General features: G+C 42.8%; 1 protein-coding gene across 2 annotated transcripts; it reads left to right on the top strand.

The window, feature by feature from the left end:
* The first annotated feature begins 100 nt into the window (after positions 1-100).
* Positions 101-27,711, top strand: LOC139583186 (tau-tubulin kinase 2-like). Of its 2 annotated transcripts, none has more exons than XM_071414014.1 (15): positions 101-732; positions 1,690-1,827; positions 2,152-2,299; positions 2,544-2,617; positions 2,844-2,984; positions 3,473-3,577; positions 3,893-3,958; positions 4,040-4,132; positions 4,208-4,333; positions 8,209-8,366; positions 13,697-13,913; positions 20,733-20,932; positions 21,514-21,949; positions 22,518-23,233; positions 23,631-27,711. In XM_071414014.1, exons 2-15 carry the CDS (start codon positions 1,756-1,758, stop codon positions 23,992-23,994), a joined length of 2,916 nt encoding a protein of 971 aa, XP_071270115.1. In that variant the 5' UTR covers positions 101-732; positions 1,690-1,755; the 3' UTR covers positions 23,995-27,711. The 2 variants fall into 2 exon arrangements, with proteins under 2 accessions (XP_071270115.1, XP_071270114.1); XM_071414013.1 differs by having other exon boundaries at positions 103-732; positions 23,628-27,711.

Genomic DNA, 27,711 nt, shown 5'->3' with positions numbered 1-27,711 from the left:
CGGTTGTCCCAATGATTTGTATGGTTGTCCCACTGCTTGCGTTTGGCGTCATCCAGTAAATTGCAGCACACCCTGGCAGTGTTTCTGCCGGGAAATTCCGTCAGCAAGCCCCCAGCCTCCCATAAGGATCGCATGTTGAAGGGTGCCTGCATGCCTAAATCCAAAGTGATTGATTTTGGACAGTGGTGTGGCATTGTAATAATATGTGGATATATATCATTAGCACAATTTGCATTTCCAAAGTATTCTATGTAGCATTTGATAGCACAATTTAGCTTTAAAACGTCAGTGGATTCATTCTGATCTGTCACTGTCGATCAGTCTCTGGTGTCAATGCACTGTCTGCATTGCTGTTCTGAGGTGCCACTCTTTTGCGCATAATACTGTAATCTCACAATCTCATCACAGTTTTAGCATGTGCCAGGAAACGCTGTTGATTCTAATAATGCAATGACAGGGACATCTATATTTCGTATCCCTAGCCCGGCAGCGGAGATAGAGCATTCTCTTATCGAAGAGAGAACTCCGCAAAGATGCAGATTGATCAATCAATTGATAGAAGGAGCGCTTGCCCGTGACGTAACCGCTTCTGTTGTGTGAATGAGCGGAGGAGAAGCGTTCTTCCCATGAAACGTTTTAAGAGTTGAAAGCACAGCAGTGGATATGGAGAAATGTCACTTAACTGTCTGGATTGAAAAGAGTATATTCTTGGAAATGGTGCAATCAAATAAAGTAGGTTAGATGAAAGCCGCATGTAAATCTGCCTTACTAGCCAAAATTAGCTAGCTAGGCTTGTTACATAGCATGCTAGCTATTTTGCTTGCTAAATAAACGACATGTTACAGAGACAAGAAATCGTTTGCTTGTACCAGTTAGCTAGCTAGCGTTACCCATATTTAGTGTTATCCCAGCTACTAAATACCATATAGATAGATAACGTTAGATAGATAGCTGTCTAAAAAGATAGCTAGCATTGGTTTGTTGTTAGCTAACTGGTCCAGTGCGTGATGGATGCAAAGGGTGATGCTTTGTTGTCAAGCAAGGTAACGTTACGCTATCTAATTTTTAGCAAAGCGATCCTTCCTCTCTCTCTTTTGTAAGAACTTAACGTTACTAGACCTAGCTAACGTTAGCCAGCTAGCCTACCAGCTTGCCAGATATTTTATCAAATGAAATGCCTGTATTAACAGTTTTCAGAATGACAGCTGATGATGTTGGAATAGGATGGCTATGTTGGGTTGGTACATTGCTATGTCTGTTGGCTACGTAAACAACACACAGGGTAAGTTGCGAACAAGCAGCTCTTATGGCAATCACTGTGTTCATGCATTATCCTTAGCTATATTAGCTATTACAACAGTACGAAAAAGGACTTGGCTAAATGGGCTTTAAAAGTAGCCTGCAATAGAGGTTGTAGATTCTGCTGATGGGGCTTTCAATATGTCCAGTGATGCGATTATCTAAAGAAACATTATTTGCAGTGAGTAAAAACAAATGGATGTAAATGTTCCAATACGTCCTTTACATTAGTATATAGGTGAAGAAAGTAAAATGACAGTGATAACACACATATTTTGACATCTCTCTGGGGACACATGAAGACGGAGGTCATCAAGGACTCTACTTCGGCATGATTTGTCAGTTGTCTAAATTGAAATGTTTCTCTCCTTTCGCCATTTCTTTCGGCAGTAAAAAGCCAGCGACACTGATGCCAGGTGCAGGCCGTCGTTGGGAGCACTCCGAGCAGCACTTGGGATGAGTGGTGCAGTAGAGCAGGCGGCAGACATCCTGTCAGTCACAGACTTGGTCCGGGAGAGATGGAGAGTGGTGAGTTACTATAAATACTACCAGCTACAGAAAGGGCACAGCTAGCTTCGGTCAAATCTGTCTTGTTGCTGCTCCCATTCTCCTAGCGAGAAGGCAGCAGCGAGAATGTCAAAGCAGCTTTCTGTAATGTGTTATGTAATGTGTCTAACCGGTATAAGATGTGTTGTGTGTGTATACCTTCTGTAGGTACAGTATGGCACTTTACATACAGAACACTCACACCTTCCCTATCGTTCTCTCTCTCCACCTCTCTCCATCCCCCACCCACCCGCTCTCTCTTCTTTCTTTACTACCTGCATTCCACCTTCTCCATTCTATTTTCAGCTGAAGAAAATTGGTGGGGGTGGCTTCGGGGAGATCTACGAGGTGCTGGATCAGCTGAGCCAGGTCAACGTGGCCCTGAAGGTGGAGTCTGCTCAGCAGCCCAAACAGGTGCTGAAGATGGAGGTGGCCGTGCTGAAGAAGCTCCAGGGTGAGAGACAGCGGTACTGTTGGAATACAGTATGACCTCAGATATACGTTTAGAATGGAGGTCGTTCGGAAATGCACTGAAATGTCCATCACTTTGAAATTCACACAACCGTATCAAACCTTTGTGGAAAATATTGATTGGATATTTACGTGTTTCTAATAATTTGGCCAGATACTGTAAATATCTGATGTGTTTTAGAAGAGAGACCTTCTAAGTAAGCAACATTTATGTTTCTCTGCTTCAGGTAAAGATCATGTGTGTCGCTTTGTAGGCTGTGGCCGCAATGACCGCTTCAACTATGTGGTGATGGAACTTCAGGTAAGGTGTGTGTGTGTGTGTGTGTGTGTGTGTGTGTGTGTGTGTGTGTGTGTGTGTGTGTGTGTGTGTGTGTGTGTGTGTGTGTGTGTGTGTGTGTGTGTGTGTGTGTGTGTGTGTGTGTGTGTGTGTGTGTGTGTGTGTGAGAGAGAGAAAGAGCAAGTATCTCAGCCTTGGGTGACCATCACCCCATCCCACAAACATTGCTTTACTGTCTGTGTCCTAATAGGGAAGGAATCTGGCAGACCTGCGGAGAACTATGTCTCGCGGCACCTTCACCGTCTCCACCACTCTGAGGCTGGGCCGACAGATGCTGGAGGCCATCGAGAGCATCCACTCTGTGGGCTTCCTGCACCGCGACATCAAACCGGTAAGGGGTCATGGGGTCAGAAGATGAGGGAATAATAAGGGGTCATGAATCAGGGGTAAGGGAACAAGATAAGAGCATAAATAATGTACTGGTTACACTCAAGCCTTAAAGGGATATTTTGGCAATTAAGCTTCAGATTAACTAATGTATACACTTTTTATGTCTCCGTCCAATGTATGAATGCAGGTATAGCGCTTTAAGTGGTTTTAAAATGCATTGCACAACTTGTCATAAGCATGTATGACAATATTATAATGTCTCATAGTGATCCTGACTACGTCCCAGCCATTTTGTTATTATCAGTAAAAAAAAACGATGCATGGTGAGAAATGCCTTATTATAAGACCGCTTCAAGTTTCAAAGCATTGTACCAGGCATTGCTGGAAAGACTAACACGATTTACTTAGATTATTGCCTGCTTCATCAGATCAATGGCAAGGACAAGACTAATTATCAGTGACTGATTTACTGTGTTTGTACCACCCCAGTCAAACTTTGCCATGGGGCGCCTGGCCAGCACGTGTCGATGCTGCTACATGCTCGACTTTGGTCTGGCCCGACAGTTCACCAACTCTTGTCAGGAAGTGCGTCCTGTAAGTATTCCTGCCCGTGCATGTGTGTATGCGCATGTGGCTCAGTTGGTAAAGCATGATGCTTGCAATGCCAGGGTTATGGGTTCGATTCCCATGGGGGACCAGTATGAAAAAAGTATGAACGTGTATGCACTCATTACTGTTAGTCACTCTGGATAAGAGTGTCTGCTAAATTACTAAAATGTCAATGTGATGGCTACATTTCAATGTCCACTTAAAATGAAGCAATGCATTGGGCATGTATTCTAAGTAGTATGCTAGTGTGAGTATTGAAGATTCAATTTCATTTCTTATCCATCTCTCTCTCTCTGTCAGCCTCGTCCCGTGGCAGGGTTCAGAGGAACGGTGCGCTATGCCTCAGTCAACGCACACAAGAATAAGGTGAGGTCAACCTTATACTAGGCTATATGAGTACATGTTGTCACCTTGCTCACCCATGTTGTGTGTGTCTGTGTTATTCAGGAGATGGGTCGCCATGATGACCTCTGGTCTCTCTTCTACATGCTGGTGGAGTTCACGGTGGGCCAGCTACCCTGGAGGAAGGTCAAAGACAAAGTAAGTGTATGTGCATGTGTGTGCACTGTACATGTATGAGAATGTGTGTTCATGCTCTTTTCCCTCTGCTCACAGGAACAGGTGGGGAACCTAAAAGAGACCTACGACAATCGTCTCATGCTCAAACACCTCCCCTCAGAGTTCAGCGTCTTCCTGGATCATATCCTGACCCTGGACTACTTCACTAAGCCTGACTATCAGGTAACATTGGTCTATATGTTTCCATATGTGTGCATTAACTCAAATATCCAGAAAATATTGGAGTTGGAATTTTAGTTTACTTCCTGTAGGGCTGTCCCCGTTTAGTCGACTGTTAAGTTGATTGGTCGACTGTTTGGTCGATAGGTTGTTGGTCGACCCAGATTTCTTTAGTCAAGCAGTAGCAACAACAAAAAAATATCATGGTGTGTAAGACACATGTCTGATTCGCGCCTGTCTGAGTGGACTGATCCATTGTGGAGGCCGCGGGGATGGCACAGTCCATCAGTCTTAATACATGTGCTACTTAAATTGTACATGGTTATATTACATAAGAACAATGGTGCAACACTAATAAAAAATAATATTATTTTATAACAAATGCGCTTTCTCCCTCTTTGGGTACCAGTCGCTGTCCACTGTTCTGAAAACTGCTGTTGAATTGGCGCCTTTTCGTAGACCATGTTACTATGCGCATAATAGCAAAGTTAACCAGCATTTTGGTGTTGAGAACAATGCTGCAGCAGCAGAATGAGGAGAGAGGAAACGCAAACTTAATTAGGTCTATAATCAATAGCCTAACTGCTTTATACTTTAATTTTTTTAATTTTTTAAATTTTTTATTTAACTAGGCAAGTCCTTTAAGAACAAAATCTTATTTACAATGACGGCCTACCCCGGCCAAACCCTAACCCGGACGACGCTGGGCCAATTGTGCGCCAGCCTATGGGACTCCCAATCACGGCCAGTACAGCCTGGAATTGAACCAGTGTCTGTAGTGACGCCTCTAGCACTGAGATGCAGTGCCTTAGACCGCTGCGCCACTCGGGAGCCCATCAATATATTTACAGAAATAAGACAGATCCTGCTTCTGTTGCCTCTGAGTGTTTGTTTAATAGCCCACTGATTCATTGAGCACCAAGCCTCATGCAATGACATGTTAAGTAAACAATTTCACAAATTCGGTTGTTTTTAATCTTTGCTTTGCTGTAGTAAAGATTTAGACTTTTTGTTCTTGTTAGAGTAGCCTCTCTGGAATTATTTAAAATGTATTTATTGTTTACACTGTTCCAAATTGTCTGAATTTTTTTATTTATAATAGCAATAACGTTCCTTTTTCTTGATATCCTTCTTATTGTTATTGTAGGCTTAGTATAGCAGTCTTGTATAACCACCATTGTGTTGCAGGCGTAAAAGTGCATCCTTTTTTGTGTTAATACCGTAACTTATTTGGCCTATATTTCAATACTTATACAGGCTACTGTATCAATCAATCATTAATTCGTTAATGTCATCACACAGCGTAAGAGTCATTCATGATTTGAAATGTAATCAAGCATTTTAGTTTTTAAAATAAAATAAAGCGAGCCTTGAATAAATAGTTTAAACAATAAATAACCGTTCCATTTTGGAAATTGCATTCATGAGTAGTCTTTGCTGTAATAAAGGCTTAACAATTTATTTTTTTTATTTTTATTTTTTACAACAGACTCTCTGGTATGCTTACACTTTATTTTTTGTGTTGTTTACATTGTTCCAAACAGTCAGAAAAATGATATTGTAATCTATACAGCACCTGTTTGGTGCACACAACCTTTTCTGTAGCTTAGAGGCTGGAGATAAAATGTATGACAATGTAATGAGACAGACACTTCTTACATCATGCAGGTTTCTCAGATCAAAAAACATAAATGGCGCTCAATCAAATACATTTAAATAAAGAAGAGCTGTCACAAATCAACATATCCTGAAAACAGGACAGGTCAAAATAAAATGGACAATATGGAATGGACAATCACAACTGTTGTCCAGGAGTTTCACCCCATTGTCATGATCAGTGGTTTGAAGTTTGTATCCAGACATTTTTTTACAAGCTGATCATAGCGAAAAAGAAAGTACTTCTGTATTTCCCGCTGTGTAAACACATTGCAAATAGGCTTCTGATAACTCCTGATAAAGTTGGGTAGTTGATATTCAGAGCTTAAAAATCCAAATTGACTAGTCACAGGAATCAGTACTAATAAAGCCAATGCAGCGGCCTGTTTTACAAATGGTGGGGCTACCACATGGATGGGCATTCATAAAATTCCATTGCGGGCGACATAGTAGGCATGAGCCAATGTCTTTTTTTGGTCCTGTCCGGATGTTGTTTTTTGGTGTGTTAAAAAGGGTAGGCTTACCACATACTGTAGATGGGCATTCATAAAATTACATTTCAGGCAACACTGTAGGCGACACCTCAATAAGCATGGACCGACGTCATTTGGATGTCCTTTTTTGGTGCAGTTCCGGACCGTCCTTGATTTCCACGTAGGCCTTGATGTCCATGTACATTGTTTTTTTGTCTGGTCCGTACCAAATCTGAACCAATCATGGACGATTTGGTTCAGACTTTGTCCAGTTTGCACCAGTCCAAACATAGACGTCTATAAATTACTCATTTTCAACTTTCATTCAGGACCAAAAAATTGCCTGATTTCAACATCTGCCCAAAAGATTTGCAACATCCGTAAAAAAAAATGTTTTCAACATCTGTAAAATATGTATTTTCAACATCAGGAAAGTAAGTATTTTCAACTTTCATTAAGAACCGAAAATTGACCTGATTTCAACGTCATGAAAATACATATTTCTCAACGTCCTGAAAAGATGCCTTTTCAGCATCCTGGAAAATATATATTTTAAACATATGGAAAATACCATTTCATATTTAATTCAGAACCTATATTGAACTTGAACGTCTGGAAAATACATGTTTTAGACTTCTTTTCAACGTCATTTTGCTTACTGGGACTATTCTAGTTTTGCAGGGGATGGCATTTTTTGGTCTCACCTATGGCGGCAGAAAGGCAATGACCGGCCCTGGCAAGTGCACTGTTTAGCTCACATCCGAAGGCTGCGGGGCATTTGGGACGTAACCTACTGCGGATCGCTAAAATATCCTAAAGATTATCATCACTCTTACTCAATTCAAATAGTATGGCGACGCGATAGCAAAGATGGTTTGGTATGGTTTAGAAACTTAGGAACCAAGCTTGAGTTATCCGTGTGGCCCTATCACCTGGACATGATGAAATACTGTATCTTCACGCCTAGAATTCAAACCTCCAGGCTTCCGTCATAAACTGTCAATTTATTGGATTTTTAGAAATGAATCTCGCCTGAATTGTCCTCTGGAATAACAGACATTCTGGAGTAATAATTACATAACCAACGTTCTGTAGTAATACTAGTCCCATACAAATAGGTATTTGGTCATGTGCATGCGATGCATATGTGTCATGTAAAGAGAGCAAGGGTCGAGGGAATGGGGAATGTTTTTCCTAAAGAAATGAAGGATTTCGGTAACAGAAATGGCAATAATTGTGTTGCACCTTCATCAACAACCACTTTGATGTTCTGTGGTGGTCGCTGCAGCAGGGAGAGACGACGGGTGCCAGTTAGAGTCACTCGCTGTCTTTTTTTTTTAACACAGTGCAGCAAGTCTGAGCTGGCCCGGCACAATCGAATCAATTGCTGGTCGGGCTCCCCCTAGTCATTTGTGTGTCTTAATTATTTAATCAAACCGTGTGCTTAAAGCATCAGACAAGCTCAGTGAATATAGTTGATTTGATTTAAACACATAGGATGTGTAAATATATGGAAAGATACATGTTTAAAAATGTCAACCAATCCATTGGTCAAAAGATCAGATAACTCTTGGCCAACCCCCCCAAAAAATTTGTCGGGGACAGCCCTAACTCCCTGGTTTGACTGAATTTGAATGGAATTTACACCCACTCCTATGTGTGTATTTGTCTGCCAACAACAAGCCAACAATAGATCTTCCCATTGTTTCATAATGCTAAATGTCAATGGTTTTGGTTGTTCTGTTCCAGCTACTAATTTCAGTGTTTGAAAATGCCATGAAGAGCCACAACGTGTTGGAGAACGACCCGTATGACTGGGAGAGGTGCGACTCAGAGGATATGCTGACCATCACCGGTTCAGCCACTACCGCTCAGCAACTGACCCGCCTCACACCAGCTTACATTGGGTAAGAACTGCAATGATGGCATGTTGTTTTAAAATAGTAGCGAAGAGGTAGAACTGTGTGGTATCAGAAGTAGGGTTGCAGTTTTTTTCAGGAATCCAGGTAGGAGAATTCCTGAATTTCCTACTTATTCCAGGAATCTTCCAAACTGGATATCTGGAAAACCTGGGAATTTTGGGAAAATACCCAAAATGTTGCAACTGTAATCCAAAATGTTAACTGTTCCACTCAAAGACTGTGTTTAGACAGGCAGCCCAATTCTGATATTTGTTCCACTAATATTTATCAATATTGCTTCGAAACTATTCTAAAATACTACTTACGAACAGAAATGTAGAATGTTTGTTTGCATGGAAAAAGTGTGTTTTATCAAACAATCCTACGAGTGTCATATGTACACCGGCAGCTGATGACCATTGATAAATACCAATTGTTCTCGGCCTTAGTGCATATACAGTGCCCTCCACTAATATTGGCACACTTGGTAAATGTTTATCCTCTTGGTCTTTCATTCAAAATATTCACAAAAATCTAGCCTTTAAATAAAGTAAAATAATTGAAAGAAAAAATGCATTCTTATCATAAAACCAATATTTTTCTCAAATATATGTGTGCCACAATTATTGGCACCCCTTCATTCAATACTTTGTGCGACCTCCCTTTGCAAAGATAAGAGCTCTGAATCTTCTCCTATAATGAGTGATGAGGTTGGAAAACACATGGCAAGGGATCTGAGACCATTCCTCCATACAGAATCTGTCCAGATCCTTCATATTCAGGAGGTCCACACTTGTGGGTTCTCCTCTTCAGCTTATCCCACAAGTTTTCTATGGGGTTTAGGGCAGGGGAATAGGATCGCCATGGCAAAAACGTAATTCTGTGATCAGTGAACCATTCTTGTGTTGATTTTGAGGTGTGCTTTGGATCATTGTCCTACGGGAAGATCTAACCACGGGCAAGTTTAAGCTTCCTAGCAGAGGTTTTGATTTAATATCTGCTGGTACTTGATGTTCCATGATACCATGTATCCTGACAAGTTGTCCAGGGCCTTTGGAAGACAAACTGCCCCGCAACATCAAAGATCAACCACCACACGCACGGCTGTCTTTCTGTCTTTGCCAAACCCACCTCTGATGTTTGTTTCCAAAAAGCTCTATTTTGGTCTCATCTGTCTATAGAACCTGGTCCCATTGAAAGTTCCAGTAACGTTTGGCAAACTGTAGGCGCTTGAGTTTGTTGTTTGATAACAGCAAAGGCTTTTTTATGTGGCAACCCGCCCAAACAACTTGGTTATGGTTATGTAGGTGGCGTCTGATCGTAGTTCTGGAGACTTTCTGACCCCAAGACCCAAGAAACGTCTGCAATTCTCCAGGTATTATCCTTGGAGATTTTTTACCCACTCAAACCATCCTCATCACTGTGAGTGGGGTCTTATAAACACACGTCCTCTACCAGGCCGATTTTTAACATCTCCAGTTGCTTTAAACTTCTTAATTATTGCCCTGATAGTGGAAATGGCTATTTTCAACCGTTGATCTTTTTTCTTATAGCCATTTCCTGATTTTTGCAGCTCAACAACCTTTTGTCGCATGTCATTACTGTATTCTCGGGTCTTTCCCATAGTGATGGATGACTATGGGAACTTGGCCTGTGTGTCACCTCATATTTATACCCCAGTGAAACAGGAAGTCATGGCTTACCACTTAAGTGTTCCTAATCACTCAGGTGAACTTAAAAACGTAAAATATGGGAATATACTTCAGTTAGATTTTACTCATAAGAATTTCTAGGGGTTGCCAATAATTGTGGCACACATGTTTTGGAGAAAAATATTTCATTTATTTAACATTAAAATTTGACTTCAATTAAAGGTTAGAGTTTTGTGAATATTTTGAATGAAAGACAAATAGGATAAACAGCAAAGACATTTCATTTCACAACCCGTTTTGCTCATATTTACCAAGGGTGCCAATATTAGCGGTGGGTACTGTTTGGTCAATCATCCCTTTAAAGTCTGTGGGGAATATACAACGCCTTACCATGAAATACAATGGCGAAACCAAAAAAATTATAACAATAACTATTTTCAGAGACTGAATATAGGTGCTAGTGTTAGAGATTGAGTTAAAACAAAATGTTTTATTTGGTTTGCTCCGTTGTGGCTTGAACAGTAAAAATAAAAACATAGCTACAAAGAGAGGACCGTTAGGACAATTCATGTTGCTTTAGCAATGGCAAATATACTTGAAATGAGTAGGCAATACTTGCCAATAAGCCATCCATCCTCAATAGCTTCCACCTGCAGGCATATAGGCCAACATTGCTGTTTTGCAGAATGAACGAGTCATGCTTGCCACCTTTTCACCACATTCAGCAGTGTATTTTGCGCATCATATAACCCATCACCTGCACATTAAGAGTGGAAGCCTTTTCTGTTCACATAGTTGAACTTGTTTTGGGAGGATGCTTTTATGGCCATGTTGGTGCCGTCTATTGCTACGTTCGTATTTGGAAAACCCGTTGGAATCATGGCAAAGAAACCCCTCTTGACTTCAACCTGTTGTGCCATGGTGTATGGGAATTGTAAGTGTTCCTGTTCCTTTTGCTGATGACGTGTCTCTAATTTAAAGAGAAATGTAAAAAAAAAATCATCTTCATTAATCCACCACAACATATGTGAAAATTGCGCGTTTCTAGGTTTTGTAGTAAAAAAAGACAGGAAGATGAGTTTCTTTTTTACTACAAAACCTAGAAATGCCCAATTTTCACATACAGTGCCTTCGGAAAGCTTCAGACCCCTTGACTTTTTCCAGATTTTGTTATGTTACAGCCTTATTCTATTCTAATTGATTCAATCCACACACAATAACCCATAATGACTAAGCAAAAACAGGTTTTTGCAAATATATAACAAATTTAAATCTGAAATATTACATTTACATAAGTATTCAGACCCTTTACTCAGTACTTTGTTGAAGCACCTTTAGCAGCCATTACAGCCTCGAGTTGTCTTGGGTATGACGCTACAAGCTTGGCACACCTGTATTTGGGGAGTTTCTGCCTTTCTGATCCTCCCAAGCTCTGCCAGGTAGATGGGGAGCGTTGCTGCACAGCTATTTTCTAGTCTCTCCAGAACTGTTCGATCATGTTTAAGTCCGGGCTCTGGCTGGGCCACTCAAGGACATTCAGAGACTCGTCCCAAAGCCACTCCTGCGTTGTCTTGGCTGTGTGCTTAGGGTCGTTGTCCTGTTGGAAGGTGAACCGTTGCCCTAGTCTGAGGTCCTGAGCACTCTGGAGCAGGTTTTCATCAAGGATCTCTCTGTACTTTGCTCCGCTCACCTTTATCTTGATCCTGACTAGTCTCCCAGTCCCTGCCGCTGAAAAACATCCCCACAGCATGATGCTGCCACCACCATGCTTTACTGTAGTTATGGTGCCAGGTTTCCTTCAGACGTGATGATTGGCATTTAGGCCAAATAATTTAATCTTGGTTTCATCAGACCAGAGAATCTTGTTTCTTATGGTCTGAGAGTCCTTTAGGTGCCTTTAGGCAAACTCCAACCGGGCTGTCATGTGCCTTTTACTGAGGAGTGGTTTCTGTCTGGCCACCATAAATGCCTGATTGGTGGAGTGCTCCAGAGATGGTTGTCCTTCTGGAAGGTTCTCCCATTTCCACAGAGTAACTCTGGAGCTCTGTCAGAGTGACCATTGGGTTCTTTGTCACCTCCCTGACCAAGGCACTTCTCCCCCGATTGCTCAGTTTGGCCGGGCGGACAGCTCTAGGAAGAGTCTTGGTGGTTCCAAACATCTTCCATTTAAGAATGATGGAGGCCACTGTGTTCTTGGGGACCTTCAATGCTGCAGAAATGTGTTGGTACCCTTCCACAGATCTGTGCCTCAACATAATCCTGTCTCAGAGCTCTACTGACAATTCCTTCAACCTCATGGCTTGGTTTTTGTTCTGACATGCACTGTCAACTGTGGGACCTCATATATAGACAAGTGTGTGCCTTTCCAAATCATGTCCAATCAATTGAATTTACCAATAGTGGACTCCAATAAAGTTGTAGAAACATCTCAAGGATGATCAATGGAAACAGGATGCACCTGAGCTTGATTTCGAGTCTCACAGTAAAGGGTCTGAATACTTATGTCAATAAGGTATTTCTGTTTTACATTTTTAATACATTTGCAAAAATTCCTGTTTTCGCTTTGTCATTATGGGGTGTTGTGTATAGATTGCTGAGAATGTTTGTATTTATTTAATCAATTTGAGATTAACAGTGTAACGTAACAAAATGTGGGAAAAGTCGAGGGGTCTAAATACTTTCTGAAGAAGTGACTTCCGTCTGGCCACTCTACCGTAAAGGCCTGATTGGTGGTGGTTGACAACCATCTGGACCCTTCCAGATGGTTGTCCATCTGGAAGGATCTCCCATCTCCATTAGGAGATGAATATGAAGTAGAACATTTTTCAAAATTTCCATTTAACAAATACCTGTACTTGATATGGATTATTGTAATAAATGTGCTTTTGTGAAATATATGATATCTTGACAGGCTAATGGATATATACGTTGTATTTGTATTTATTAGGGATCCCCATTAGCAGCAGCTACTCTTCCTGGGGGTCCAAACACATTAAGGCACTTAAATGACATATCAAACAAAAAGATAAAACAGTTCATTATTACATCGCTACATATCTACAATACAACGTTTTGCACACTCAACGCTTGATAAGCTGTCCCCTTATTCCACCACACGCATGGTCATAGCTGTGTGTGAATTTACGCACACTCTCAAGCAAACATTCATATGGATAAATCTCACACTTTGCGTGGAAATGATCCCACGCAAGGTTCACGCCAGATTTTTGCCTATGCATGATGGATAAATGATGCCCCAGATCTTTTCACATCAGCTCTTTTTCAGAGCTGATCTGACAGGTCAGATGGAGAAATGTTATGTTAATACATCACTTTGTTTGGCTTCGTGTCGGTTGGTGTGAGGCAGAATGTTTGTGTGAATGGGTGTACTTGATGCCTAATTGGTCAGCATTTGCTGATTTGACTGTAATGCCTTCCTTCAAATCGACATGGTATAACTTTTGTCCCACTCACGCAATTCAATCCATGTGTTGATTCTGTCAAATCTGCCACGCTTTTTTGGGTGGAAAGGAAATCTGTGTATTCGGTCAGTGATCCCTTTGAAACCACCGGCCTAATTTGTCCTCTGGAAAGTAGCAGCTGAATGATTTTCTCTCTCCCCTCTGTCCCTTTCCCGACTCCCTCTCGAACACCCTCCCTTCCTCCTTCTCTATATCCCGCCAGCATGGCCAATGCCTCGGTGCTCCCCGCCGAGCTGCAGAGGGAGAACACTGAGGACGTACTGCAGGGCGAGCGCCTCAGCGACGCCGACAACTGCCCCCCCATCCCGGCCCAGCACCAACGTGCTGCCCAGGGCGTTGACGTGTGGGAGGAGATGGACCGCAACCGCAACTGCAACCACGCCGCAGCCCAGCAACAACAACAACCGCTCATCAGGAAGGTCAGGATTGGAACACATGCATATTTGTGAAATAATCAAATATTATTGACCATGTAAATAAATACTGGGTTTTAGACAGGAACACACAATTATGGCATGCTATCAAATCAACACCCCCATTAGTTTCCCTTTACTGCTGCAGTTCAGCCAACCTTGTCTACTTCAACAGGTACATTTTCTATACTGAAGACTGTATTTACAGTACTATACTATTTTTTTAAATTTATTATTATTTTTTATTTTAATGTACCTTTATTTAACTAGGCAAGTCAGTTAAGAACAAATTCATATTTACAATGACGGCCTACCAAAAGGCCTCCTGCGGGGACGGGGGCTGGGATAAAAAATGATATATATATAGGACAAAACACACATCACGACAAGAGAGACAACACTACATAAAGAGAGACCTAAGACAACAACATAGCAAGGCAGCAACACATGACAACACAGCATGGTAGCAACACAACATGGTAGCAGCACAAAACATGGTACAAACATTATTGGGCACAGACAACAGCACAAAGGCAAGAATTCTATACTGATTTTCTATAATGATTCTATACAGTGATGTTTTTGGTCCATCTGTAACTGCAGTAATGCATATTAACAATGTGTGCAACACCATTGAGACCCAAATAATATGATATGGATGTCATCTTTACTTAAACTTAAAGCTCAACTGATGGCAATAAACAACTTCTCTGATAGAAAACTGGCCAATGTGCTAAGGATATTAGTCCAACATTTATTATAGTGCCAGAATTGAGTAGAAAGTATAAATAGGACCATTTTGGTCCTAAATTCAGTCTTGTCCAAAACAGAGTTTTGTAAGTGAATTCGTCATGACTTGAGGGTTGGGTTTTGATTTCGACAATGCTCACTTGCCCACTAACACGGAATACACAGCTGCAGTGATTACGTTCTATCCAATCCTATCACAGTTCAATCGAGTACAAGCGTAACTGAATGAACAACAGACTGAGTGCAATATGACATTTTATTCAATTGTTTGGGGAATGGGCTCTACTTCAAGGGAGGATCCTCAGAGCCAGATGAGGGGAAAGGAGTTCCAATGACGGGCCTTAAGGTTATTATAGCTGATGGTGGATGGTTGTCAAACTGACAAATGAATACATCCCAAGATTTACACCCATTGGTTGAGAGAGAGGAAGGTGATAATTGCAGGTTTGAGCCCCTAAGTTAAACAACAAGCGTGAGGAATGTGCATGATTTAAAATAAAATACAATTATTTCACCTTTATTTAACCAGGTAGGCTAGTTGAGAACAAGTTCTCATTTACAACTGCGACCTGGCCAAGATAAAGCAAAGCAGTGCGACACAAACAACAACACAGAGTTACACATGGAATAAACAAGCGTACAGCCAATAACACAATAGTAAAAAAGAAAGTCTATATTCAGTGTGTGCAAATGGCGTGAGGAGGTAAGGCAATACATAGGCCATAGTAGCGAAGTAATTATAATTCGGCAAATTATCACTGGAGTGATAGAAATAATGCAAGTAGAAATACTGGTGTGCAAAAGAGCAGAAAAGTAAATAAAAACAATATGGGAATGAGGTAGGTAGATTGGATGGGCTATGTACAGCTGCAGCGATTGGTTAGCTGCTCGGATAGCTGATGTTTAAAGTTAATGAGGGAAATATAAGTCTCCAGCTTCAGCGATTTTTGCAATTCGTTCCAGTCATTGGCAGCAGAGAACTGGAAGGAAAGGCGGCCAGAGGAGGTGTTGGCTTTGTGGATGACCAGTGAGAGATGCCTGCTGGAGCGAGTGCTACGGGTGGGTATTGTTATCGTGACCAGTGAGCTGAGATAAGGCGTAGCTTTACCTAGCAAAGACTTATAGATGACCTGGAGCCAGTGGGTCTGGCGACGAATATGTAGCGAGGGCCAGCCGATTAGAACATACAGGTCGCAGTGGTGGGTGGTATATGGGGCTTTGGTGACAAAACAGATGGCACTGTGATAGACTGCATCCAGTTTGCTGAGTAGAGTGTTAGAGGCTATTTTGTAAATGACATCGCCGAAGTCGAGGATCGGTAGGATAGTCAGTTTTACTAGGGTATGTTTGGCGGCGTGAGTGAAGGAGGCTTTGTTGAGGAATAGAAAGCCGATTCTAGATTTAATTTTGGATTGGAGATGTTAAATATGAGTCTGGAAGGAGAGTTTACAGTCTAGCCAGACACCTAGGAATTTGTAGTTGTCCACATCTTCTAAGTCAGAACTGTCCAGAGTAGTGATGCTAGTCGGGTGGGCGGGTGAGGGCAGCGAACGGTTGAAAAGCATGCATTTAGTTTTACTAGCATTTAAGAGCAGTTGGAGGCCAAGGAAGGAATGTTGTATGGCGTTGAAGCTTGTTTGGAGGTTTGTTAACAGTTTCCAAAGAAGGGCCAGATGTATACAGAATGGTGTCGTCTGCGTGGAGGTGGATCAGGGAATCACCTGCAGCAAGTGCGACATCGTTGATATATACAGAGAAAAGAGTCGGCCCAAGAATTGAACCCTGTGGCAACCCCATAGAGACTGCCAGAGGTCCAGATAACAGGCACTCCGATTTGACACACTGAACTCTGTCTGAGAAGTACAGTTGAAGTCGGAAGTTTACATTCACCTTAGCCAAATACATTTAAACTCAGTTTTTCACAAATCCTGACATTTAATCCTAGTAAAAGTTCCCTGTCTTAGGTCAGTTAGGATCACCACTTCATTTTAAGAATGTGAAATGTCAGAATAGTAGCAGAGAGAATGATTTATTTCAGCTTTTATTTCTTTCATTACATTCCCAGTGGGTCAGAAGATTACATATGCTCAATTAGTATTTGGTAGCATTGCCTTTAAATTGTTTAACTTGGGTCAAATGTTTCGGGTAGCCTTCCACAAGCTTCCCACAATAAGTTGGGTGAATTTTGGCCATTCCTCCTGACAGAGCTGGTGTAACTGAGTCAGGTTTGTAGGCCTCCTTGCTCACACATGCATTTTCAGTTCTGCCCACACATTTTTTATAGGGTTGAGGTCATGGCTTTGTGATGGCCACTCCAATGCCTTGACTTTGTTGTCCTTAAGCCATTTTGCCACAACTTTGGAAGTATGCTTGGGGTCACTGTCCATTTGGAAGACCCATTTGTGACCAAGCTTTAACTTCCTGACTGCTGTCTTGAGATGTTGCTTCAATATATCCACATCATTTTCCTGCCTCATGATGCAATCTATTTTGTGAAGTGCACCGGTCCCTCCTGCAGCAAAGCACCCCCCTAACAATATGCTGCCACCGCCGTGCTTCACGGTTGGCATGGTGTTCTTTGGCTTGCAAGCCTCCCCCTTTTTCCTCCAAACATAACGATGGTCATTATGGCCAAACAGTTCTCATTTTGTTTCATCAGACCAGAGGACATTTCTCCAAAAAGTACAATCTTTGTCCCCATGTGCAGTTGCAAACCGTAGTCTAGCTTTTTTAAGGCAGTCTTGGAGCAGTGGCTTCTTCCTTGCTGAGCGGCCTTTCAGGTTATGTCAATATAGGACTTATTTAACTGTGGATATAGATACTTTTGAACCTGTTTCCTCCAGCATCTTCACAAGGTCCTTTGCTGTTGTTCTGGGATTGATTTGCACTTTTTGCACCAAAGTACGTTCATCTCTAGGAGACATAACGCGTCTCCTTCCTGAGCGATATGATGACTGCGTGGTCCCATGGTGTTTATACTTGCGTACTATTGTTTGTACAGATGAACGTGGTATCTTCAGGTGTTTGGAAATTGCTCCCAAGGATGAACCAGACATGTGGAGGTCTACAATTGTTTTTCTAAGGTCTTGGCTGATTGCTTTTGATTTTCCCATGATGTCAAGCAAAGAGGCACTGAGTTTGAAGGTAGGCCTTGGAATACATCCACAGGTACACCTCCAATTGACTCAAATGATGTCAATTAGCCTATCAGAAGCTTCTAAAGCCATGACATCATTTTCTGGAATTTTCCAAGCTGTTTAAAGGCACAGTCAACTTGGTGTATGTAAACTTCTGACCCACTGGAATTGTGATACAGTGAAATAATCTGTCTGTAAACAATTGTTGGAAAGATTACTTGTGTCATGCACAAAGTAGATGTCCTAACAGACTTGCCAAAACTATAGTTTTTTAATTAACAGGAAATTTGTGGAGTGGTTGAAAAACAAGTTTTAATGACTCCAACCTAAGTGTATGTAAACTTCCGACTTCAACTGTAGTTGGTGACCAGGCGAGGCAGTCGTTTGAGAAACTAAGGCTGTTGAGTCTGCCTATAAGAATACGGTGACTGACAGAGTCGAAAGCCTTGGCCAGGTCGATGAAGACGGCTGCACAGTACAATCTTTTATCGATGGCGGTTATGATATTGTTTAGTACCTTGAGCATGACTGAGGTGCACCCTTGACCAGCTCGGAAACTGGATTGCACAGCGGAGAAGGTACGGTGGGATTCGAAATGGTCAGTGATCTTTTTACTAACTTGGCTTTCGAAGGCTTTAGATAGGCAGGGCAAGATGGATATAACAGTTTGGGTCTAGAGTGTCACCCCCTTTGAAGAGGGGGATGACCGCGGCAGCTTTCCAATCTTTAGGGATCTCGAACGATATGAAAGAGAGGTTGAACAGACTGGTAATAGGGGTTGCAACAATGGCGGTGGATCATTTTAGAAAGAGAGGGTTCAGATTGTCTAGCACAGCTGATTTGTACGGGTCCAGGTTTTGCAGCTCTTTCAGAACATCTGCTATTGTGCCGTGCTTATAGGCTGTAAGGTAAATATGTGAATGACCTGTACATGGTTAATATGAAAGGGGAGAAGAAAAGACTCTATGCTGATGATGATCATGAGCATTCAGACCTGCCTTCTTGATTGAACACACAGACCGTGAGACAGATATGCCCAGCTGGCAGCAGATCGGACTTTGTTTACATAAGACAACACGTCACCAAACACGTTAGCTAGATGTAAAATTGCTCTTGAATTAGGAGAGTGGGGTAAATTAAGCCAAAGGGGTAAGTTGAGCCACCCTTGTTTCTAGGAAACTATACACAAAATGTATAATTTGATCAAATATTTAGGAAGAGGTCATTTCATGGAGTCTGTGAAGGAAGAAACCACATGGAAAAAGTGAGGTCCAAAAACCCCTTTTTTCACAAAGTCTAATTTATTTATTTTGTTTGAGGTTTCATGATGCTTGTATCTAAACCAAAGTAGTTAATTGTTGGTTTTATTTATATATACTACTGTTCAAAAGTTTGGGGTCACTTAGAAATGTCTACTCCCTTCACAGAACAGCGCAAACTGGCTCTAACCAAAATAGAAAGAGGAGTGGGAGACCCTGGTGCACAACTGAGCAAGAGGACGAGTATATTAGAGTGTCTAGTTTGAGAAACAGATGCCTCACAAGTCTTCAACTGGCAGCTTCATTTAAATAGTACCCGCAAAACACCAGTCTCAACGTCAACGTTGAAGATGGGTCTCCCGGTCACGGCATGGATTTCCCGGTCGTGGCAGGCTGCGATACAGCCCGGGATCAAACCTGTGTCTGTTGTGACGCCTTTAGACCACTGCGCCACTCGGGAGGCCAGAAAGTAGATAATTTAAAGATTTTTCTATACATCATTTGGGGTCTCTAAGCTTCAGTATTAGGTCCTAAACCTAGCATGGAAGTGCATTCTTGTCACTGTGTGGGCTAATATAGTTGATGTTTGCTTTGAGGTAAGGTGAGCCAATGTCAAGTTGAGCAAATTGAAGTGTTTTTCCCAGGCGTAATGCAAGGCATGTGTTTAGGTGTTAAGCCCGTGTTAAAAGATTAAAGATTAAAAGTAAAAAAAACTTGATTGTCTTGAATTGTGTTTGGGAAATAAAGTTAGTGTTAATTTTTTATTCAGTACAGAAATTTGTAGGCGGCTTAATTTACCCTGCTGAATGTGAAGAAAAGAAAAAGGTACTTACCCCACTTTCCCCTATCTTAGATTCATTCTGATTATTTTGAGGAAGTGATACTGGCTTTGTTCCCATGGCAGGGGTTCTCAAACTTTTTGGGGCCCGGGGACCCCTTTTGGGATTGCAAATTCCTCAGGAACTAATACCTAATATCAATATAGACATTTTATTTGTCGCATGCGCCGAATAGAACGGGTGTAGACTTTACCGTGAAATGCTTGCTTACGAGCCCTTCCAAAATATTTTGCCGTTTTTAAAGCTTAAATTACAGTGTTTATTTTCTAAACGTTAAAAAAATACAGGAATGTATTCAGTTGAATAATGGATAATTGGAGTGCTGTGGCTACCAATATCCCTGTAAGCCTCCCAGGCCCATGTTGCCCAAGGTTAAGAAAATGTAGATGATTAATATTACATTGTATTGAATTACACCCTCTAAACATATTCCACGGAGAACAGAGAGAGAGATGGATCTGGCTGCGGACCGCTGCAGTACCACATCCATGGACACCACTTTGGGAACCCCTGTCCTATGGTGTCTCATGGGGGGAAAACATCAGTAACTGCCACATTGAACCACACCCAAGACTGCATTATTTTCCCCGTAATGAAAAACAGAGATACAAATGCGGAGTCAGTGTGTTCAGTCACTCTTTTAAGACATAGCAATATGACCTGACCATAGGCCGCAAAAGCAATCGAAGATCTTACTAAGAGAGAAGCAAGAGGCTGAAGGAGATTAGCCTCTTACCTTGTCCTCTCTTTGTGTGTCAGAAGTCACCTGGCTTTGGTAACAGTTACGCTGTACTTCCAACACCTTTTTTGTGACAACTACATTCCTTACGCCTTCTCCAGGTGGTGAATGAGGACGAGCACAGCCGGAACCAGGGTGGCAACCAGAGCCAGAGCTCCCCCAGAAGGGTGCGCTCAGAGACCATGTTCCTGGACCGGGCGGCCCCCCTGCTCCGGAGGATGAGACACAGCCAGAGCCTGGCATTCGAGAAGAGACTGGCTCCCGAACCCAAGCCCACCATCGAACGCTTCCTTGATGCCTAGTCAGTACCTTTTTACCATTCATTTATAGTAGTTTAATAGTTTATATTGTTCTACAGTGTTCAGTAGGACAGTGGTTCTCAAACCTCTCAGGGGGGGCAGACATTTCACAATTGTGTTTTAGTCTTGAACTACAAGACCTGATTCAGTACTCAAGGGCTTGATGATTAGTTGAATCATTGTGCTAGCTCTGGAATAGATAAAATACTGCTGGGGGTCCCGGAGTAGAGGTTTGAGAACCACTGCACTAGGCACAAGGCAGAGGGATATGTATTAATTTAGTCCTTAATCTACCGTATGCAGGTTTTTGTTTCAACCAACCTTGAATTTGTTGGACTGTTCATTGGCTAGTCCAGGGGGTGTACTTGTACATCATGCTACAGAAACTGAGGATAAGCTCCTGCTTCTAGCTTGCACAAGCCAAGGCTCATGCAAGGCGACTTACTTAATCTCTCTTGTTGGAATGTTCATTAGCTAGTTATGCAGATTTTACAAATCTAATTTTAAAAAATAATTTCCATTAGTCAACTTTTAAATATTTATTAAGCAATTACTCGTGTCAAATTTTCTTTTATATTTCCAGTCTGGGAAATCAGCCTCCACAGGAGCGAGAGATCACCATCCCCGAAAGCGGCGGGGGGCGGGTTGAGCAGGTTGGCCCCTGTGACGAGGACCAGGCGACAGAGACTCCCGGCGGAGTGGGGACCCCCGACCAGGAGGAGGGGGCTGTGGCCCTGAACCTCAGTTCTGTTCCGCAGGAGGGAAACTCCCAGGATTGGTTGATGCTGGAGCAGGGGGGAGGCAGCCAAGCCTCGGGGGCAGCCAAGCCTCCAGGAGTCTATGCTCTGGATGGAAATAAACTAGAGGTGCATTCAGAGGCTGAGTTCCAGGACCACCAGCCTCCCTCAGCCCCGAGCAGCCCCGTCCTGTCCCACATGGCCCTGCCCTGTACCTGGTTACTGGGCGGCAGGAGGCTGCCTGGGATGCTAGGCCACATGGGCCGAGCCCAGATGGAGCAGGTGAGTGCGAGCAAGGCTTTGGCAGAATAAGAATTGCTCACACATATACATAAGGTGGTATTCTGGGCATTAAAATGTAACTTTTTCAAAATGTCTTGCTGAAGTATGGCCCCTGACGGTGCAGTTACATCCATTATGAAGGAAACGTTTCTTACTCCACTGCAGTACAGGTTAACTTTTGAAGAACTGTACATACGCCAGATATTCACTGACATGAACAGAGATCTGTACTTCTCGCTTTTATCCAAAGCGACTTATTTCAAGTGCGCTCATCTTAAGATAGCTAGGTTAGACAACGACATATCACAGTCGTAGTAGGTCAATCTTTCCTCGATACAGAAGTTATCAGCAAAGTCACTGCTAGTAGGAAAAGACAAGTGCAATTTTAGTTTTTTATTGGGAGGATAGAATAAGACTGAGATGTCTTATTTAATATACTGTTTTGAAGAAGTAGGGTTTCAGTCGTTTTCAGAAGATGGTCAGGGGCTCTGCTGTCCTAGTTCTACTTGTGCCTCCTCACCACCTCTCATGTCCATCTCCCAAAAATCTCTGGTCTGCCTCTCCACAGTCTGCCAACCTTGTACCACAGTCCCCTGTGATGGAGAAGAGTGAAGCCATACCACTAGAGGCCCTGTCAACCAAACCCAATGACCCCCAAGAGGTCAAGGTCGACGAGCTGGAGATTGTCGAGTCAGCCCCCAGCCCTGTGCCAAGCCTCATCCCAGCCCACCTCGCAAACGATAAAGACCCAGAGAGCGACTCAGGCCTCCCCGACCGTTCCTCCGAACCCAACCAACACCCTCAGATGGAGAAAGCCGGAAGTGCCGCGGAGAGCACCGGCACCTTCTCCTCCTCCCCTCCCCCACCCACCTTGGTACTGCTGCGAAGAGAATCCCCCTCCTCGCCCAGATTGAGCCGCATCCCCATACGAGATCCAACCACCGTCCCGGATTCCCCCACCATAGACCGCCGCCACCGCTGGAGCAGCCCCGTGCCTGGCTCGCCCTCCCACTCGCCCTCGCCATCGCTCTCCTGCGACAACATGCTGCCCTGTGGCGTTCGGGAGAGGTTCCTTTCCTGCTCAGACCGTGGCTCACGCTCCGACTGGCTGGGGGAAGACCGTGACTCCCTCTCGCTCTCCTCCTCGGGCAGCAGGAGTAAAATCCCCCGGCCCGTCATTCCCCCTCTTCCGGGGCTCGAGCAGCAGCAGCTCTCCTCCTCCGGCAGGTTCCTGCCTCGTCCGCCTCCCGGGAAACCGCCCACCCGCCCAGCTGTAGACAACAGGTATGAAGAACATGGTATTATGGCACAGCACTGGGCCACGTTTAATAGCAAACTTTATGGAGTGTCGCAGATAGAAATGTCATGAATGAAACTGATGTACTTTCTTATTCGACAGCTATTCAATCTGAGGCATGTTTACTCTACATTATATATGTATCTGAACGTTCCACAACGTTGTGCCCTGCCAAACGCAAGACTAGTAGGCTGTGATAGTAAGGGTTGCGTCCCACATCACTGATGATAGACAATTTTTTCTGTGTGGATTGGTTTAGGAACATATCGGTGCATCCTACAAATCAGAATGTATAGGCCTGAGTGTCTGAATAATACATTATAGTTGCAGAATTGTTTGTTTTAGTTTTTAAAATCCAACCTCTTCTGTTCTCTGCCCCAGTAGGCGCCGGCGTTTCCGGGTGCGCGCCAGCAGCACCAGCGACGCCGACTTCCTTGCCAGTCTGACCCAACTGATAAAGGACCGAGGCGGTGCACTTTTCAGTCCGACGCCACACCCCCGCAGCTCTTCCTCCTCTCTACAGCGCTCACTCAGCTCCTCCCCCTCACGTCACGAGCTCCGCGAGGGGGGAGGGGTATTCCTGGGGCGTAGCCGCTCTCCGTCCAGCTTCTCGGGGTCCCCTCCCCCTCCATGGTACCCCCAGGACAGGCTTAGTGGGCGGCAGGGGATCCCGTGGGGCGCAGGGCCCGGTGCCAGAGGGAGGGGCCCTAGCCACGAGGGCAAAGGCAGCGGCAAAGTGAGCCGATAAGTGGACAGAATGGGTATCAGTGTGTTGTTCAGAAGGGCACACCGTTGTAAAACATTTTGCAACGATAAACCCGAAATGAGCATTTCTAATTAGACACGTTCATGCAAGGGCCTTGTAAGTTCATTAGGAGGCCACCTATGGCGGCAGATTGACGAGGGTGGCATTTTCTGGGCTAAACTAAACAAGATGCACACCCAACAACACAACCTCAAATAATTCTGCCCCAAAACAATGACAATTTCTCTCAACCAGTGGCATATGGGCTTTTTAGGTGAGCACTGATGCCGCCCTGTGATAAGCAGTTCCCACTTTGTCAAGGGCAGGGGCACAAAAATGTTGCTTGTCCATTGGGCGCTCCACCAACGTTCCGTTAAGAAAATTATCTAACATAAATCATGTAGCAGATATAGCCAGCGTAAAAACATGAGCCGTTCACAATAATTACAGCAAAATGTCAAGAAAACTATGCTATTACACCACTTTATAATTACCGCATGTCAGAGGCATGACAAATTAGCGAATGGACTTGAAAACGGGTGGTATAGCCTACAGTCAAATGTGATGTGGTTTGACGAGAACATTGACATTTTGCCAAGGCAGAGACGTGGCGACATGACAATAGCCAAATTTGTCATTTCACTTTTTGGTGTTTACGTTTAACAGATGTCTCTTTACATTCACCACTGTTTGGAGTCTGGTAATATGTTGCAAGTGGATGAACGTGCACTGGTAGCCTATGACGGAGCCCTTTGAAGTTTAACAATCAGATGAAAACATTTTGACTGGTTGTTTTTATGCCACAGTATAAGGTAATGCATTTTAAAAGTTAAATAACAGATCTTTACGACTAGGCCCACTGAGATCCTATTGAATTAATAGGGACTCTAATATCATTCTATGATTAGGCCCTTGGGAAAATGTTGTGCGCACGCGGTTGGTCCCATACCGGGAAGAAATGAATTATACTTTCACCACTGAATATAGCATATGGTAGAAAGAGTATGTGGCCTTTTCTGTAGCCTACAGGCCGGAGATAAAATGTATGACAATGTAATGAGACTGACACTTTTTACATCATACAGGTTTCTCCGATCAAATACCCTAATCTAAATTGCGTTGACATGTTAAACAACATATCCTAAAAACAGGACAGGTCATAGTAAAATGGACAATATGAAATGGATAATCAGGTTACTCACAACTGCTGTCCAGAAGTTTCACCCCGTGGGCAAAATGTTCAGTGGTTTAAAGTTTGTATCTGTACATTTTTGTCGAGCTGATCATGGCGAAAAATAAAATACTTCTGATTTCCCGCTGTGTAATCACATTGCAAATAGGCTCAGGATAACTCCTGATGAAGTTGTGAAGTTGATATTCAGAGCTGAAATAGCCAAATTGATTAGTCACAGGAATCAGGACTAATAAAGCCAATGCAACGCCTGTTTTACAAACGGTGGGTCTTCCACGTGGATGGGCATTGATACAATTCCTTTGCAGACCAACACAGTAGGCTTCACTCTAGCAAGCATGGGCCGACGTCTCCTGGATGTCTTTTTTTGGTCCTGTCCGGAGCTGCCGTCTTTTATTGGTGTTTTACAAACGGTAGGCCTACTACATAGATGGGCATTCATAAAATTGGAATTAGACGACACTGTAGGCTACACCTCAGTAAGCACGGATCGATGCCGTCGCCTTTTGGATGTCTTTTTTTGGGGGGTCCTGTCTGGACCGGCCTTGATTTCCACGTCCACGGATGTTGGTTTTTAGTCCGGTCCAGACCAAATCATAGACATCTATGTTTGGTTCAGATTTGGTCCGGTCTGGACCGTCTTTCATTTGTCTCGCCTAGGGTGACAGAACAGCCAGGGCCAGCCCTGCTTTCAGCAGGTACATCTCTGTTTCGTCCCCACTGCACACGGCCCAGGCGGCTATGGTTACTCAGACTGTAATAATGTATGTACAGAGAACGTACTGTATCTGATCCAATCTTCAACTTTGACAGCATGTGTAAATATGTATGATCTACTACTGTACTCCAGGGAATGTACTGTATGTAATGTAAAATGTATGATAGAATGTATCTATTTATTTGACGTGTCTCGAAAAATGTACTTGAAAAATGTAGCTTGATTCCAGCGTCGGGAACGTCACGTTTCCGAAAAACATTGAGATGGTCTACTCTTTCTCCCTGACCCCAGTCCTGTGTTCTTAACACTATGTATGTATGTATGTATGTATGTATGTATGCCATGAGACCAAAAAGATCTGTACTGTATCATATGAGGGATCTAAAGGAGGTCGCCTTGTATATACAGTTGAAGTCGGAAGTTTACATACACTTTGGTTGGAGTCGAGTAAAACTCGTTTTTCAACCGCTCCACAAATTTCTTGTTAACAAACTATAGTTTTGGCGAGTCAGTTAGGACATCTACTTTGTGCATGACACAAGTCATTTTTCCAACAATTGTTTACAGACAGATTATTTCACTGTATCACAATTCCAGTGGGTCAGAAGTTTACATACACTAAGTTGACTGTGCCTTGACTGTGACAGCAAGGAAGAAGCCACTGCTCCAAAACCGCCATAAAAAGCCAGACTATGGTTTGTAACTGCACATGGGGACAAAGATCATACTTTCCTGACCTGGGTCTTTCAAATGGACAATGACCCCAAGCATACTTCCAAAGTTGTGGCAAAATGGCTTAAGGACAACAAAGTCAAGGTTTTGGAGTGGCCATCACAAAGCCCTGATCTCAATCCTATAGAAAATTTGTGGGCAGAGCTGAAAAAGCGTCTGCGAGCAAGGTGGCCTACAAACCTGACTCAGTTACACCAGCTCTGTCAGGATGAATGGGCTAAAATTCACCCAACTTATTGTGGGAAGCTTGTGGAAGGCTACCCGAAACGTTTGACCCAAGTTAAACAATTTAAAGACAATGCTACCAAATACTAATTGAGTGTATGTAAACGTTTGACCCACTGGGAATGTGATAAAAGAAATAAAAGCTGAAATAAATCTCTCCACTATTATTCTGACATTTCACATTCTTAAAATAAAGTGGTGATGCTAACTGACCTAAGACAGCGAATTTGTACTAGGATTAAATGTCAGCCATTGTAAAAAACTGTTTAAATGTGTTTGGCTAAGGTGTACGTAAACTTCCGACTTTAACTGTATGTACCGTTTAAAAAAGATAATTGTATAGAGAGCACTTCAGTGCTGTTCAATCAAACTAAATGTTCATCTTATTGCACCAACATATCGGCATTCATTTGTAATGACCAGGGCATGTAGTCCCATCTAAACTCCATTCCTCCTTTCCCTAAAACTACTAGATGAAACATGTATTTCAAGCTATTTAAAAGATCTCACTCACTCTGGCGTATTCACAATGTAATTCTGTGATTTTATTGCGAGAAAATCTCTTGTTTTAGGTGATGTGGAGGTGTCGCACTGTTGGAATGTAAAAAAAAATAAAAAGCACTCATACTGAATTAATGTAACAAGTGCATGGATATCATTGCAAATATATGTGTATTTTTTAAATAATTTGTAGTGTCCGCTAAAACAAATCTGTATTTTTTAATAAACTGGTCCCGATTTTTTAAATACATTTATCATGCAGACCAGCAAAATTGGAGTCTATATGTATCCCCCCTCCTGAAAAACTGATATCATGATTGCAGAAAATCAAATAAAGTACACATTTGGCTTA

The sequence above is a fragment of the Salvelinus alpinus genome, chromosome 8 (genome assembly GCF_045679555.1).
Source record: "Salvelinus alpinus chromosome 8, SLU_Salpinus.1, whole genome shotgun sequence".
In the NCBI taxonomy this organism is placed as follows: domain Eukaryota; kingdom Metazoa; phylum Chordata; class Actinopteri; order Salmoniformes; family Salmonidae; genus Salvelinus; species Salvelinus alpinus.
This window is presented reverse-complemented; position numbering and strand designations above follow the sequence as displayed.

Coding starts and splice junctions, on each gene's coding strand:
- LOC139583186 (XM_071414013.1), top strand. CDS start 1,756: ATGAGTGGTGCAGTAGAGCAGGCGGCAGACATCCTGTCAGTCACAGAC. Junction 2,300..2,543: donor CGTGCTGAAGAAGCTCCAGG/GTGAGAGACAGC, acceptor TCTCTGCTTCAG/GTAAAGATCATGTGTGTCGC. Junction 3,959..4,039: donor TCAACGCACACAAGAATAAG/GTGAGGTCAACC, acceptor TGTGTTATTCAG/GAGATGGGTCGCCATGATGA.